At 36.9% G+C, this 16,671-nt stretch overlaps 2 protein-coding genes across 3 annotated transcripts; both read left to right on the forward strand.

Annotated features, from left to right (window-relative positions):
* The first annotated feature begins 561 nt into the window (after window positions 1-561).
* On the forward strand, window positions 562-16,628 carry LOC137385651 (E3 ubiquitin-protein ligase MARCHF5-like). Of its 2 annotated transcripts, none has more exons than XM_068072159.1 (6): window positions 562-860; window positions 1,122-1,324; window positions 1,408-1,538; window positions 2,288-2,465; window positions 10,805-10,968; window positions 15,993-16,628. In XM_068072159.1, exons 1-6 carry the CDS (start codon window positions 817-819, stop codon window positions 16,101-16,103), a joined length of 831 nt encoding a protein of 276 aa, XP_067928260.1. In that variant the 5' UTR covers window positions 562-816; the 3' UTR covers window positions 16,104-16,628. The 2 variants fall into 2 exon arrangements, with proteins under 2 accessions (XP_067928260.1, XP_067928261.1); XM_068072160.1 differs by having other exon boundaries at window positions 1,414-1,538.
* Window positions 7,573-9,422, forward strand: LOC137385257 (dentin sialophosphoprotein-like). Its single transcript, XM_068071692.1, has 2 exons — window positions 7,573-7,587; window positions 8,068-9,422. Exons 1-2 carry the CDS (start codon window positions 7,573-7,575, stop codon window positions 9,301-9,303), a joined length of 1,251 nt encoding a protein of 416 aa, XP_067927793.1. The 3' UTR covers window positions 9,304-9,422.
* Window positions 16,629-16,671: the final 43 nt, after the last annotated feature.

Genomic DNA, 16,671 nt, shown 5'->3' on the forward strand with positions numbered 1-16,671 from the left:
ATGAAACTAATAAAAGCCGGTGAACATACCTGCCAACTCTCACGCTTTAGGCGTGAGACTCACGCAATCACCCCAAAGAAAATATGAAAATGCGTGAGAAATGCGTAAGATTTTTGCCCCAATTTCCAGAATTTTATATATACTATCATTGATACATCAATTGCCTCAAAACCAAATCTCACGCATTGCCCCACTCTTGGGTTGGCAGGTCTGCCGGTGAAGATTCACCCAAACATATAGACCTGTTAACTATACTGTATAGTTAATAGGTATACATACATACATAGATGTATTAACTGTATAGTTAATAGGTCTATGCCCAAACATTGGGACATTGTAGACGAGAGAACCTTACGTAAAAAGAAACTACTGTACTTTAGTCAGCCTGTAGAACAGTCATTCGAACAAACTGTACTTTCATCTGAGGAACCGAGTTCAAGTTCACGTTCATTTATATAGGCGGCTTGTGCCGAACTTTCGTTTAGTTTTCCGGACTTACTGTAGACGAGTTGTCGTGAAGACAACTACACATAAAACCGCTTTGTCAGAAGTCAACTTTCCTTACGGAAAGGCTTACAAGTAGAATTACACTTTTATCTTACGCACATCTCACTCTGGACCTATACATGATTTTACCATAGTTTAAACAATATATGTCCTGCAGAAATAAAACTTAAAGTTGTACAATCGTCGTTGGAATGCTGACTAACAAACCGATAGTCTAATTTTATAAGCGAATCTTCGGCATTTAGTCTATAGAACTGTTTTTATTAACAAAACAACGGTTGCTTGCCATAAATAAACCTAAAAAGCAACATGTCTGAAGCTGCTTTAGACCGGCAACAATCTATTCCAGCACTGTAAGTCTGCCGTACTACTATATGCTAGCTTAGTTCATTATACAGTATGTTTGAATATTTAAAAAAGGAAGTATGTTCACTTATTTCAGTCGTAGTTTTATAGCTACTTGTCAGTTTATAAACTTTTTTAAAAACTTACTATTTTGTAATACCTAAATCGTTACAATCATGTATTTTTCATTTCAGACAACTTTTATTGTTTTTTGAGCTTGGCGATGACTTTCAACGATCTTTTATTATCTATTTAGTTTCATCTTTTAGGCGAACCTGTTGGGTATGTTTTGGCACAGATGAAGATGTGCAGCTCGACTGGTTGACTCCTTGTAAGTGTAAGGGCACTGCAAAATGGGTACACATCAGATGTCTTCAAAGATGGATCGATGAAAAGCACAAACATAACCCTGCTTCAGAAGTACATTGCCCTCAGTGCAATCACCTCTATAAAATTGTTTATCCTCGTATGGGTATGTATTAATTTCTTATGTATTTAGGGTTCTTAGAAGTTGGTATTTGTTTTTAAAATGAGACTCTGCTTAATTCTTTACAGGTTTAGGTATGACGGCATTGGATTTGCTGGAAAAATATATCCACAAACTCTGTCCATATGTTGCTGCTGGTATACTTATGGGTTCTCTCTACTGGACATCAGTTACTTATGGAGCTGTTACTGTTATGCAAGTAAGATTTGTTTCTGTTTCTTCTATTTGCCAATTGTCTGGCTTAATAGATATATTTCCATAATGAGAAAATTCAGTTATAGGATGCCTGCATCTGCAATGGGATACTGCAATCTAGATTTAAATAGTAAAGAAAAAATAGAAGTCTCTTTTATTGCTGTTCTGTAATACAAATGTATCACTAAGAGATTGAAGTTAAATGTAGCAAAGCATTTATTTCTGTTGCAGTGCAGACTAAGCAACATATCTCTTTGTAGATGTTAAAATCTGTAGAATATTGGTAGGCAGCTGAGCAAATACAAGTCTCTTTTTGATCCAATATTTTACCTACACAACAAAACTGCTTTAAGATGCTGATGAAGTTAGCACCAATAGCTATAGGTCTGTCATTGTGCCATGAAATGTCTGGTTATATGCATGTCAAACATAAATTATGGACAATTTTACTAAACACTTATGAGAATAACGTTGGCATATGTTTGGAAATCTATTATTATCATTATACTGCTTAACTGAGAGAACGGTACTCACTTTTGCATTAAAAAACAAAAGGTGTTGCACTAGCAGTTCTAACAGACTCTGATAAAAGTTTCTGCGAAGCTTTTTGTTCTGATCAACATAAAAGTATTGCTAAACTAATCAAGGTTTTTAATAAGATGGGAATGTGTAGTCAGTTTATTTCCAATCTATCCAACTAGTTACGACATACCTTTGTCCACAATTCATGGACTAAATATGTTAACCTTCTAGGTCTTGGGGCACAAGGAAGGTGTCGGCGTGATGGAGCAGGCCGATCCGATATTTCTATTCATCGGTCTGCCTGCTATTCCCTTTGGTTTGATCATAGGCAAGCTACTCAGGTGGGAGGAAGCTGTTCTGAAGGTGTGGAGAAAAGTCTCATCCATGCTTCCATTTAATAGTTCCAAAGGTCAGATAATCACTCTTCTGTATTACAGTAATTTTATTTTAGAGCCTTTTTTGGGCGTAAAGTTGGTGTTTAAGCATCTTAAAGCCCTGTTGTGAAGATAGCAGGTATATTAACGTCAGAATGATGATATCAAATAAACTGTACGGATAGATTATTACTTAGTAATAAGGCTGATAGTCAGCAATGCAAAATTTAGTTTGTGCTGCGATATAAGTTCTGACCCTTTTAGGAGATGACTAACACAGATTCTAAGAACTTTACATACGTTTCACGTTATTGCAGCCAGCTACCAAAAGTTCATGAATTCTTTGTTGTGTTTTAATAATTATTGTTAAACACTGGGTATCCGCTTATGCAAATGGCAAGTCAGTTTAGACTAAATATTAGATCAGTTTTGATTTGACTATTATTTAGTATTGAAGTAGATTAGAGCAGGACTCTCAAGTGTCAGTAGCCTGGAAAAGGGCCGAGTGGAGATGGGGTCCTGTGGGGTTGCTAAAGTCCTGCTTTCGCTTATTGGAGAAGGGAAAGGAGGCAGGCAGGTCAGTCTTAAAGGATTTGAGCAAGGTGCTAGTAGAAAGCTGCCTTGCCTTTTGCACCAGGTAGTATGAGAAATAAAATGTAGCAATGTGTCTTGAAAGGAGCGTTCAAGCTAAATAAAAAATAATTTGAAGGTTTACATGTAGCTCTTTTATTGTATCAACATCTTGCCCAACCAAAGATGGTAGGAAAAAAGGGAGTTACCCTTGTGAAACTTACGATTTTTATGACTGATATCTCAAACCACTGGTGCACAGACAGCACAAAAATAGGCTGATTGAAAATGGAAGGAGTGGCAAAAAAAACTGCAGGAAAAAATGTAGCAAGTTGTAAGATAGCAGCCCGGCTATCGAAATATGGAAACGTCTGACAAAAAAAGTACAATTACAGACAATAAGTAATTACTTAGCACGCCTATATTGCGTAGAGTTTTTAGAAGTATATATTTGTCAATATGGTCTATTTAGAGAAATCAAGAAATCTGAATATTTAATAAGATTTGTTTTTGTGTTATCTGTTTACCTCTGTATAAGCAAATTTGACAGTGTGAAAAACCATTTCTGGTTGGGCCAATCAGGATGAACAGTGTTGAAACATCCAACTTTGGTGAAACATCTATTTATGGTGAAACATCTAAATATGGTGAAACATCCAACTCTGGTGAAACATCCAACTCTGGTGAAACATCCAACTCTGGTGAAACATCTAACCCTGGTAAAACATCCAAACCTGGTGAAACATCCAACTCTGGGGAAACATCCAACTCTAGTGAAACATCTATTTATGGTGAAACATCCAACTCTGAAGAAACATCCAACTCTAGTAAAACATGCAACTATGGTGAAACATCCAACTCTAGTGAAACATGAAACTCTGGTGAATCATCCAACTCTAGTGAAACATGCAACTCTAGTGAAACATGCAACTCTAGTGAAACATGCAACTCTGGTGAAACATCCAACTTTGTTGAAACATCCAACCCCGGTGAAACATCCAACCCTGATGAAACATCCAACCCTGGTGAAACAACCAACTCTGGGGAAACATCCAACTCAGGTGAAACATCCAACCCTGGTAAAACATCTTTTGTATTACACAGATGGATAGGATGGCTTGGATTATAACGAGAGCGATATAAGATCGCTTTTCTTTAATTTTGTATTCAACCGAAAACGCATGGTAATCTCAAGACATGAATATAATGTGCTCGTTAAATGCAAGAGTTGTCTACTCCTAATGAAAACATAAACATGAGAGGATAATTCGCACTTGTACTAATATCATTACAACATCTCTTGACAAGCTCAAAAGCTCGAATATCTAGATAATGATCTACTAAAATAAACTGGCACATAAACCCTGCGACAAACACATAAGCTATCGTAAATTTGTATGGGTAAATGCAATGCAAGTAAACAATAAAAGTATTTGTCAAGAGTAAGCTGCGTAGTAATATGCAATAGTGATTGTCTAGAGTTCATGGTTTGTCGCTCAGCGATATGATGTAGCAGCATGTCGCAGTATGGTAGTTACCATACTGCTAAACTTATGCCTCATATTTATCTGGCTGTTGCCGGAGTCGCATACTCATCCTCGGGGTTGCCGTCATAGCTGATCTAACATTAACTCTGCGTCTTTCCGCATTTACAGTAGAGTCACTAACTGAGATTACTGCTGACCTGTTCCGTACCAAGGGCTGACTATTATCTCCCTCTATGATAAACTTTCGATCGCCTCTTGGCTACTATCTCTCACCATAACACGATCTCCACCACACACTGCTGGAAGATCTTTTACCTTGGGATTGATATCATGGTTCATCTTCATTCTCTCTTTGTAAAGCTCATTCTTGGCTTTAAACTTTTCATGATCGGGTAGCTTTGGCATTAGACTATCAGGATGTACTGCCACAGTTGTCTTCAGCATCCGTCCCATGAGCAATTCAGCGGGATGGTATACTCTAACTATGGTGATGCTCTAGAGCAGTGGTTCCCAACTGGTGGTCCATGGACCCCCTAGGGGTCTACAGGAGGTTTTGAGGGGGTCCACAGACTGGTGCCAGTATTGTTTTTTCTAGCTAGTTATTTACAGCTATTTCTGTCTTGTAGTGATTGGATCACTGATATAAAACCCTAAAAGGATAGGCGACGGCTATCATATGGGCGGGGTTTAATGATCGAGCTCTGTTGGGATTGTGCTAGCCTGGGTTTCAGGGCTAATGCAATTCCCGCGGGGTGGTCGTGTTGTCTTGTTAGGTTTTTGGGTGCAGACTTTTATCACCTATGTGCATAAATCACTGGATAGTACCTGATTTCCAGTTAGTAGTACAAAACACCAAAACCTCTAACCAGCAAACACGTAATTCTCTCTCCCTTTTCAATTTTAGCGGTATACTAAGATTAATGGCAAATGAAACATTTCAATTTACAATGCATTGTTATAAACGCTATATATTATGATGTTTATAAAGGGGTCCGTGACTTTTAGATAATGAGCTCAGGGGGTCCATGGCTCGAAGGTAGTTGGGAACCACTGCTCTAGAGGCAAGGAGAGCTATATATGGATCTTTCTCCTTGCTGAGCAAGGATTTTACTGTTGCAACCACTCTCTCAGCTGCACCGTTGCCGCTAGTATACTTTGGGCTACTTGTCACATAGGTGAATCCATATGCTTTTGCAAATTTCTGAAAGTCTTCAAATGAACACTACAGTCAGTTGTCAGACACTAAACAATCTGGAATACCGTGCCGGGAAAACATACTTTTCATGTGGGATATGACATTCTTTGATGTAGTATCTCTATTTAGTAAAGCTATTTCAGGGTATCTTGAATAATAATGTGTCACTATCAGGTAGTTGTTCCTCTCTAGTTGAAACAAGTCAGTACTTAACATTTGCCAAGGCCGATCAGGGGTAGCGGAAGGTCTCAGGGGTTCATATGTTATATTCGATTCTCTCTTACACACTTCACATTTAGCTATCTGTACCTCTATTGCCTTTGCCATAGACGGCCACCACAAACTGTTTCTAGCCCTTTTTTGGCATTTAGTAATGCCTAAATGTCTCTTGTGGATATTCTCAAGAACCTGACTTCTCTGGGATAGGAGAACCACCAATCTCATGCCTAGCATCAGCAGTCCTTTGTTCACAGTCAGTAGTCCTCTCCTTTCAAAGTAGGCCCTCAGGATTGTGTCCATGGATGAAAGGTAAACTGGCCAACCCTGTTCAACATAATGAATAACCTGTCTCAAAGTTTCATCTTCTCTTTGTTCCACTTTGAATTTCTCCAATCTGTCGCAGCTTCCATTCCAATGCACACTCTCCTGTACATAGCTTTCAATCACTTCTACTCGTACTATATCACTCTGTTCTGGTTCTCTAGTGTTATATCGTGATAGTGCATCTGCTGCCTTGTTGTCAGTTCCACTCACATATTTGATGTCATAGTAGAATCTCTGTAGTCGCAATTTAAAGCCTTGAATTCTGGGAGGCAGCTTATCTAGAAACTGATTACCAAACAAGGGAATGAAGGCTTTGTGATCTGTTTCAATCGTTACATCTTTCATTCCTAAGACATAAGAAAGTTTCTCCATTGCTCAGCACACTCCTAGCGCCTCCTTTTCTATCACTGCATAATGTTGCTCAGTTTCACTAAGGGATCTACTAGCAGCCGCCACTAGCTTGCGGGTGCCGTCACCTTGAACTTGTCTCAAAGTAGCTGGTTTGCTTGGTTTGCTGAACAGCTCTTTGACTTCTTGAAATGCATTCTCCTGCGCATAATCCCAGTTCCATTCAATACCTGTCTTCAGCAAAGCTCTTAGAGGGGCACTCTTTTCAGCCAGCTTTTCTAAGAAGCGTGCATATTGATTTGCAAGACCAAGGAAACTTCTTACAGCTGTCACAGAAGTGGGTGTGGGAAAGTCTTGTATTCCTTGTATTCGTGGTCCAGCGCTTATACCCTCCTTGGAGATGATATACCCAAGAAACTCCACACTTTTTTGACCAAACTTACATTTTGACTTGTTCAGTGTCATACCGGCCGTTTTGATTTGCGGCCAAGACCAGCTCCAAACTTTTGTCATGTTTCTCTTTCGTTTCTCCAAATACACACACATCATTCATATGAACTATCACTCCTTCAATCCCATTCAGTATTCTATTCATATCTGCTGAAAATATCTCCGGGGCACTACAAAGGCCTTGGGGAAGACTTTCATACCTGTATCTCCCCTTATGAGTAAAAAAAGTAGTCAACTTTTTTGACTCTTGACTGAGTGGTATCTGAAAAAATCCACTGTTAGCATCAATATTTGAAAACTTTACACCGTTTCCCAGACTAGCAAGACTGTTCTCTACTGTGGCCATTGGATGGAATTTCTCTCATCACATATTTGTTGAGTTGGGTGAAGTCTGTACAAATTCTAACTTTGCCTTGGCCATTTTTTGGTACAACGACCATTGGTGCAACCCAGGGTGTTGCTTCAGTAATTGGTCTGATGACTCCATCCTTCACTAATGTTTGCTCTGCTTGTTTCTTTAGCGGGAATGCTATTGGTCTAGGGGCGTGTATGGCAAAAGGTATGGTATCCTCTTTTAGTGTGATGGAATGTTCACTCTTCACTTGTCCTAGATCCTTAAACAGCTGCTGGTCCGCATTCACATCACTCACTTCACATCTGTCAGCATCCACCGATACTAACTGTAGTGTTTCACAGGCTTATCTGCTCAGCAATGGCATCTGTTGATTCTCAACTACATATATATCTTTTTGTGGCAAATTTACCAGATTGGATGCGGCATCTTATAACCCCTAAGCAATTTAACTGTGTTTTACCTGCCCCGTATAATCTTTTAGTTGAAGGCTCCAATCTCCCTTTTAAGTGATTTGGTCCACAAACACTTAGTGCAGCCCCAGTGTCCAATTTAAAGCTGGCTGTTTGCCCCTTCTTCAAGCTTGTGACTACTTCGACTGTAGAATGCCAAGTTCCTGTGTTGATGGATTCCATTAGATCTATTTCCCCTGAATAAACCTCCTCCTGAACCTCAGTTTCATCTTCTTTTAGAGCATTTATTTCTGCTCTGCGTCTGCTTCTGGTGAAACATTTAAACCTGGTAAAACATCCAACTCTGGTGAAACATCCAACCCTGGTGAAACATTCAACCCTGGTAAAACATCCAACTCTGGGGAAACATCCAACTCTGATGAAACATCCAACTCTGGTGAAACATGCAACTCTGGTGAAACATCTAACCCTGGTGAAACATCCAACTCTGGGGAAACATCAAACTCTGGTGAAACATCAAACCCTGGTGAAACATCTAACCCTGGTGAAACATCCAACCCTGGTGAAACATCCAATTATGGTGAAACATGCAACTATGGTAAAACATCCAACTCTGGTGAAACATCAAACTCTGGTGAAACATCTAACCCTGGTAAAACATCCAATTATGGTGAAACATTCAACTATGGTGAAACATCCAACTCTGGTGAAACATCTAAACCTGGTAAAACATCCAACTCTGGTGAAACATCCAACCCTGGTGAAACATCTAACCCTGGTAAAACATCCAAATCTGGTGAAACATCCAACTCTGGTAAAACATGCAACTCTAGTGAAACATCTAACCCTGGTGAAACATCCAACTCTGGGGAAACATCAAACTCTGGTGAAACATCAAACCCTGGTGAAACATCTAACCCTGGTGAAACATCCAACCCTGGTGAAACATCCAATTATGGTGAAACATGCAACTATGGTAAAACATCCAACTCTGGTGAAACATCAAACTCTGGTGAAACATCTAACCCTGGTAAAACATCCAATTATGGTGAAACATTCAACTATGGTGAAACATCCAACTCTGGTGAAACATCTAAACCTGGTAAAACATCCAACTCTGGTGAAACATCCAACCCTGGTGAAACATCTAACCCTGGTAAAACATCCAACTCTGGTGAAACATCCAACTCTGGTAAAACATGCAACTCTAGTGAAACATCTAACCCTGGTGAAACATCCAACTCTGGGGAAAAATCAAACCCTGGTGAAACATCTAATCTTGGTGAATTATCCAACCCTGGTGAAATATCCAATTATGGTGAAACATGCAACTATGGTAAAACATCCAACTCTGGTGAAACATCTAACCCTGGTAAAACATCCAATATTGTGAAACATCCAACTATGGTGAAACATCTAAATATGGTGAAACATCCAACTCTGGCGAAACATTTAAACTTGGTAAAACATCCAACTCTGGTGAAACATCCGACTCTGGTAAAAATCCAACTCTGAAACATCCAACTCTGGTGAAACATGCAACTCTGGTGAAACATGCAACTATGGTGAAACATCCAACTCTGGTAAAATATGCAACTCTGGTGAAACATGTATTTATAGTGAAACATTCAATTCTGGTGAAACATCCAACTCTGGTAAAACATCTAAACCTGGTGAAACATCCAACTCTGGTGAAACATCCAACCCTGGTGAAACATCCAACCCTGATGAAACATCTAACCTTGGTGAAACATCCAACTCTGGTGAAACATCCAACTCTGGTGAAACATCAAACCCTGGTGAAACATCCAACTCTGATGAAACATTTCACTTTGGTGAAACATCCAACTCTGGTAAAATATGCAACTCTGGTGAAACATCTATTTATAGTGAAACATCCAACTATGGTAAAACATCCAACTCTGATAAAACATCCAACTCTGGTAAAACATCTAAACCTGGTGAAACATCCAACTCTGGTGAAACATGCAACTCTGGTGAAACATGCAACTATGGTGAAACATCCAACTCTGGTAAAATATGCAACTCTGGTGAAACATCTATTTATAGTGAAACATTCAATTCTGGTGAAACATCCAACTCTGGTAAAACATCTAAACCTGGTGAAACATCCAACTCTGGTGAAACATCCAACCCTGGTGAAACATCCAACCCTGGTGAAACATCTAATCCTGATGAAACATCTAACCTTGGTGAAACATCCAACTCTGGTGAAACATCAAACCCAGGTGAAACATCCAACTCTGGTGAAACATCTAACCCTAGTGAAACATCCAATTCTGGTGAAACAATGATGAAACATGCAACTCTGGTAAAACATGCAACTCTGGTGAAACATCCAACCTTGGTGAAACATCCAACTCTGGTGAAGCATCCAACTCTGGGGAAACATCCAGCTCTGGTGAAACAATGGTAAAACATCCAAGTCTGGTAAAACATGCAACTATGGTGAAATATTTCGTTTCAGCGGTTTTGTCCCGGAACGAATCTTCTGTAAAATATCGGCAATTATTAAGTTTTCTATCGGCCTCACTCACTTTCAGATTGCTTACGATATTATCTGCATGTTATCTATTGTTTACATTTTTGTGAGTTTTCAAATTGCACTCCTATTCAGTAAACACTAACTGATTGATGTTTTTGATCAGCGGAATAGCAATCAGCGCAAGTAGCAAAGCAAAGACTCAACTAGACATTGTTTAAAATTTTTTTCGGGACCACAATATGTGAATATGAAAATAGATTTATCAAGCAAGCACATATTTGATGCTTCGATATGAGATTCTTAGATTTATGTGAAGAATTGAAGTGAGATTTATTGCGTTTTATTATTAATTTTATCTACCGCTTCAATGCATTTGGTTTTTCTATTTTTAAAGCATAAATATGTCCTTACTCAGCTTTCATATCAATAGTAGAGTTAATACCACAAAAGTCAATGTGTGGGACGTACTATCTTTGGAACATACTAGTCATTTGGGCTGTTATGTTGCAGAAAGTTCAACATCGTGGATCACGGGCAACGACGCTGCTGAGGATAGGCTACCTATCTCCTACACCAGGGTGCTTGTTGGTGCTTTGGTATTTCCTACCATATCCACTCTCACTGGCAAACTCTGTTTCAGATCATTCAAATCAAATTTCCAGAGATCCTTGATGGTGGGTTTTTTAACAAGTATTTGCTAATGGTTTCAGCTAATAGCATAATTGCTCATAAAATTACTATATAAATGATGGCACTGGAACTTTAAATTTAAAACTGAGGTAGCAATTCTTTTACTAGAATATGATTATTTGGAAAGAGCACCATTATCGAGTCGCGTGAATATTTTGAATTAATCTTTCAATCAATTTGAGACAATCATCCATTTTCTAATTTTGTGAGAATTCATTACTAGGAGTGAAATAGTTGAATACAAGTATAAGTAAAATTTTTAATGAAAATAACGCAAATAATTTTCACCTAAGCGAACTGGTTTCACACAATAAGAACATATTTAGGCTTTAAAACGAACTAGAAGTTCGTTTTAAATTTAAAATTTAAAGAAATTAAAAGAAGATACCATGGCATACCTTCTGTCAATTTGTGTTTTTAAAGATCGGCCATAATGACTACATCATTTATTTAAACTAACGAAGTTATGTTTTGATTGTTTTTAAAACTTTGCGTAACTGTTTGGGAAAGTAACACACACAATCCCTACTCAAATAATGCAAGTGAGCAACTACATTCTGAGTAATAATAATTGAGTATTAGCTTTTTTGAGTGTTGCTGCCTTTTTCAAGCCAAGCACCTGGTAAGCAACTACATGTATAACTGCAGTACATGTAAATCTTGATGTGATTTATACCATTGCGATATTTATTTAATAATGTCGAAACCGTCATGCATTCGGGCATATACAGTCAAACATAGATAACTCGAACTTCAAGGGACCGAGCAAAAGTGTTCGAATTATTAGAGCGTTCAAGTTATCAGAGCACTGTCACAAGTCCATGTATTTACTTATTTATTAGTAGATACATGTACATATACAAACTATAATATAAATCAAAAGCACAAATGGCTTGTTTCAAATTAAATACTTCTAATGTAAAGTTTAAAACGTTTTTATCAAAAAGTATAGAAATTTTTCTATCACTTGAGATTGGTTTGTTGTTTGAGGTGATGTTATTGCCAGGACGTTTTTTAGATTGACATTGGCAAAACTTGATCGTTGTTGAAATGCTCAAAAGAAAAGACATCTTTTTCTTTTGAGCGTTTTATCCACGATCAATTTTGCCGATTTTTCTTGAAGTTTATGCAAAGATTACCTTACTTTACCTGGGATTCGTTAAGAGCAACACTCCGAGGCAGTTCAATTAAAAGTTTTACGAGGTTTTACGGTACATTGTATATTACTCACGCTTTTTGAATGGATACTTATTGAATGTATAAACGTATTCTGTGTTTAGGTCAAACGATGAAGAGTTTTTTTTAGCTAAGACAACGTATACGTTTAATTACAACAATTTTTATGACGTTTTAAACATTCAACATTCCGACGTTGATTCAACACGGAATCAACGTCGGAAAACTATTCATCACGGGCTAGCCGGGTCACGCACTCAAAGGATTTTCGCCACGCACATACAAAACAAAAACAACATGCTGTTTTTGTTTTGTATGTGCGTGGCGAAAATCCTTGCGCGCGTGACCCGGCTAGCCCGTGCTATTCATCGTATAGCAGTATAAATCAAATTTCACCAAACCTTTAGAAAAGTCGTTGACAAAAATATTTTGCCGATGGTGGTAATAACGACGCTTATGAATTACGAAAAGATGAGGTTTACCTCTATGGCTTTGAATAAAGTGATTTTCTAAAGCGATAACAACCGTTTCGGTAGCCGTTGGGCAAAAAAACAGTTCGAATTAACAGTGTTGAGTTCGAGTTATCTATAGCAATTTATCATTACGTGGGAACAGACCAAAGAAACCGTTCGAATTAACCATGTGTTCGAGCTATCCGTGGGCGAGTTATCCATGTTTGACTGTATTCCTTTCAGCATATGCCCTATTCCATTTGGTTTGCTCATTTTCTAGTAATATTTCTAGTAAGAATATATTGCATCAAATTGAATGCATTATATAAAATTATGTGAAAATGAATGAAAAGAAGAGTAAATTACATCTAAGAAACAAAACTAATAAAGTAATGAGAAATAAGAAAGGGTATTTTGTCACTTGCCTTGTTACATTAACAACTGGGAGTTCTGAAGCACAGCCTTGGTGGTAGATGAGGCAGTGGGTCAGAACTAGTTTAACAAATGCAATGCGTAAAAGCTTGCTCGCTAAACATAATCTTTGTACCATCGCAAACGTAAACCGTTTTTATAGGCATGTACTTTGAAGCATCAAGACCGCATTAAACAAGGAAGTACTATTAGCCTGAGACAGTTGTTAATTATTTCTGTGGTGTTGCTTTCAAAGTTTTAACGAAAAACAAGCCAAAAGCTTTGGAGTGTGACAACGAGAGAATTGATTCATACTGATGTAAACAATTCATTATTAATACGATTTTGTGGACACTTTTATGCTGGTCCCTTGGTATTATGAGTTCATAAAAATCAAAGATTTTCAAATTGGTGTTCAAGTAGAGGGTAACATTTTATTCTTCATCCCTTCTCTCATAGTGGCGGTCAAATAGAGGTGGCGTTCAATTGGATATTTTTCGGTACATCAAGTTTAAATAAACACGGTTTTACTTTTCAATTTAATATTATTTGTATTTTAACTTTAACAATCATGCTCAGACTCTCCTCGTCATCACATTTCAGGCATTCTGTACTTCGCATCATTTCCTCATGATAGCTACTAGATGACTTGGATGACCTTTCTATGATTTCTTGCTTTACCTCTAAGAAAACCATTGCATCTGTTTTTTACCACTATTACCACTCTTGCTTGTCTTATTTTGATTCATGATTTCAAAAGTAAAATGGAAAATAGAATGCGCCTATAATATTCACACGCTGTAGAACCAAACTATGTAAAGAACTGCTTATAGTGTATATAAACTGACCTACAAAACTACGATGTTTTGAAAAACTCCAAATGTCATATATTGGAAATTACTTTGATGTTGAGTCAACCATTGCTGAAACTTGATGTTGTTTGTAAAAAAATTGTATGTTAAGGTAATCATGAGACTATGCGTGACTATTAGTAAATAATTGTTGACGATATACAGTAGACGCTCTTATGACGTAAACTCATATTATGTAAACTCCACATATTGTAAAGAATTTATGAAAATCTTTAGCTTCGTACTACATAAAAAATTTCATATAGCGTAAACTGTGATATCGGTTCAAGTTCTCAAATTCAATTTTAATAATGCGAATCTTGTCACACTTGAGAGAGAAAACAACTCATAAGGTTATGTTTATTATACAGTATATACAGTACTAATGCCCTAGCAGTCTATCAAGCTGTGAGGGATCGTCAGGTGTGCCGATAAAGACCAGAGAATAAGTAGTTGCAAAATTATTCAGAAATACCTGAAGGCATCCGATTTGGCGCAAGTGTGTTAAAATGTTGGTATACAAGCTGATTGTCACGAGTTGGCGTCTCGTAAAATGCAATTTTTTATTCTAATTTTTAACCCTGGCGACGGATAGATGGATAGGCAGGCACTGCTCTTATTGTAGTAAAGATATGTTCTTGTTCTACTTCATGTTAGAGGTTTAAAATATTTTTTATCATTTCTCTTTGCAGATTAGACCCTGCTTTCTAGAAAAAAAGAGAATGGATGTAAATTGGCATTGAAAGTGCTCATAACTTATCATAGAATTATCATAATTTCATTTCTCCGTTAAAATCGACATATGTTGGAGAAAATGTTTCCATAGTAATACAATCTAGTTCCTTAAACCTACAATATCTCCTTAATAACTATGACGGGTAATTATGCATAGTGGTAAAGATATAGCATTAGATATATAATGCATATTTAAAAATCTAAAGGTGAGAAACTAAAGTAACAATTGGCAACAGGTGTTTTGTAATTTTATTATAGATACATGGAACAAAATGGTAGGCTTAGCTATGCATATACTCATAGATATATATGGTAAAATCATAATATACTGTAACGTAAACTAGGTAAAATTTAAACCAACTTAGCTTACAAACGTTTTAACATTTTTATATTTTTGACGCTTTCAATTTCCAATAGCCTATTCGCTTTTGTTGAGAAAACAAGCAATGCTTTGATTAAACTTGGAACATTGTATAGGGGAAATTACTTGGTATGCAGAGTTGACTGGGTATAATAGGCGTCACATGTTAAAAAATTTATATGTTAGGGCAACAGTATGTGGAGATTTGACTGTCACGTGTTTGCAGATTTCAAAGACATCTCACTGTAGTTATCGCAACAAAACGGAAAGCGTACTATAGCTACAATGATGATAAAGAAAATCTAACCTCATGTGTTAAAACAAGCATCATCAAGTTAGACCAAATTGGAATTAAAAAATAAGTGTTGTTGAACATAATTAAGTTGCTGCTAAAATTAGCCTCCTTGGCGTGCTCTTGTTTGTATGTGCTTAGAGGTTAGTAAATAACATAAGATAAATTTAACAGTATAAAAGGGTAACGTATAAATGTAACTTTCGAATCCATAAAAAATATTTTTTATCTCCAAATGTAGAAAACTGTCCAACATTGAGTCAATTGTCTTTTCATATAAAACAGATCAATATTTTTGAAAACAATTTTTAAACATTTTCAGAGGGGGCTTACTTTATAATCAACAAACACCAATTTATATTTCTTGTTGAAAGACGTAACAATTGTCTTTATTATTCTCATTGCCGCTATAAGGTAATAGACACTGAGACAGCTTCCAATTCCATTATAAATCCAAATATAAATAATGAGAGTTGATGAAGACTCCGTCTTTCTAGTAGGTTTTGAAATTATCTCTTCTACGTATAGTAGCGGGAACACTAAGTCAATCCGTCATTTCTTAGACATTATGTCACGCAGATTTATGTTGAAATCATCAAAGATTATTTACTCGATAAAGATCAAATGAGGAAAAATGCTACATCTCTTTGCGACTGCAGTTTCATAATTTTATGACCAATTATGGTGTATTTTGTTTTTGAGTTGATTTAGTTTTTGTTGGTTCTTACAGGGTGGCATCTCGTATTTCTTAATAAAGGGCATTTTGCGTATATACTACCTGCAAATGTCTTTAAAGAGACGAACTCAACGACAAATAGAGAACTACGAAGATGAAGAGTAAAACGTAGCCATGAAATTTAATTGTCCTCAAGCTTTACCCTGCGGTTTTCCTATTAATAGTTGTATCACCCATGTTTAGTTCTTAAAAAGGTAGGTTTCTGGCCATGTTTTTATTTTCCTGCACCTTTGAGTATCAATTCAAGTTCTATAATATGAAGTGTAAACTGGTTAGAGATGTTACTTTCCAGATTTCAGTGTTTTTAATTTTCCCGATAAAATCAACTTGCATGCTATGTTATAGTATTTCACTTATTTTAAGAGCACATATTAAATTATTAAATATGCTCATTCTGTATGGAAGGGATAGTCAAAGTGTGTTGCCTATATCAAGCTTTTCTTAAATGGAAGTCATTTTAGTAAATGTGAAAGTAGCTTGAACAACTTGGCTTTAGTAAATCTTTTAATGAAAAGTGTTAGCTATATTTAACACCATGCAGGGTGTTGGTCATCTTATAAATATATATTTTTATAGTAAGAAACAAGATGTACTACGTGATCTAATATCAATAAAACTTTGCAATATACTACAGAACACAAGCGAGTCTAAGTTAACAAATCATGCAGTCTGT

This window comes from Watersipora subatra, chromosome 1 (genome assembly GCF_963576615.1).
Source record: "Watersipora subatra chromosome 1, tzWatSuba1.1, whole genome shotgun sequence".
In the NCBI taxonomy this organism is placed as follows: Eukaryota; Metazoa; Bryozoa; class Gymnolaemata; order Cheilostomatida; family Watersiporidae; genus Watersipora; species Watersipora subatra.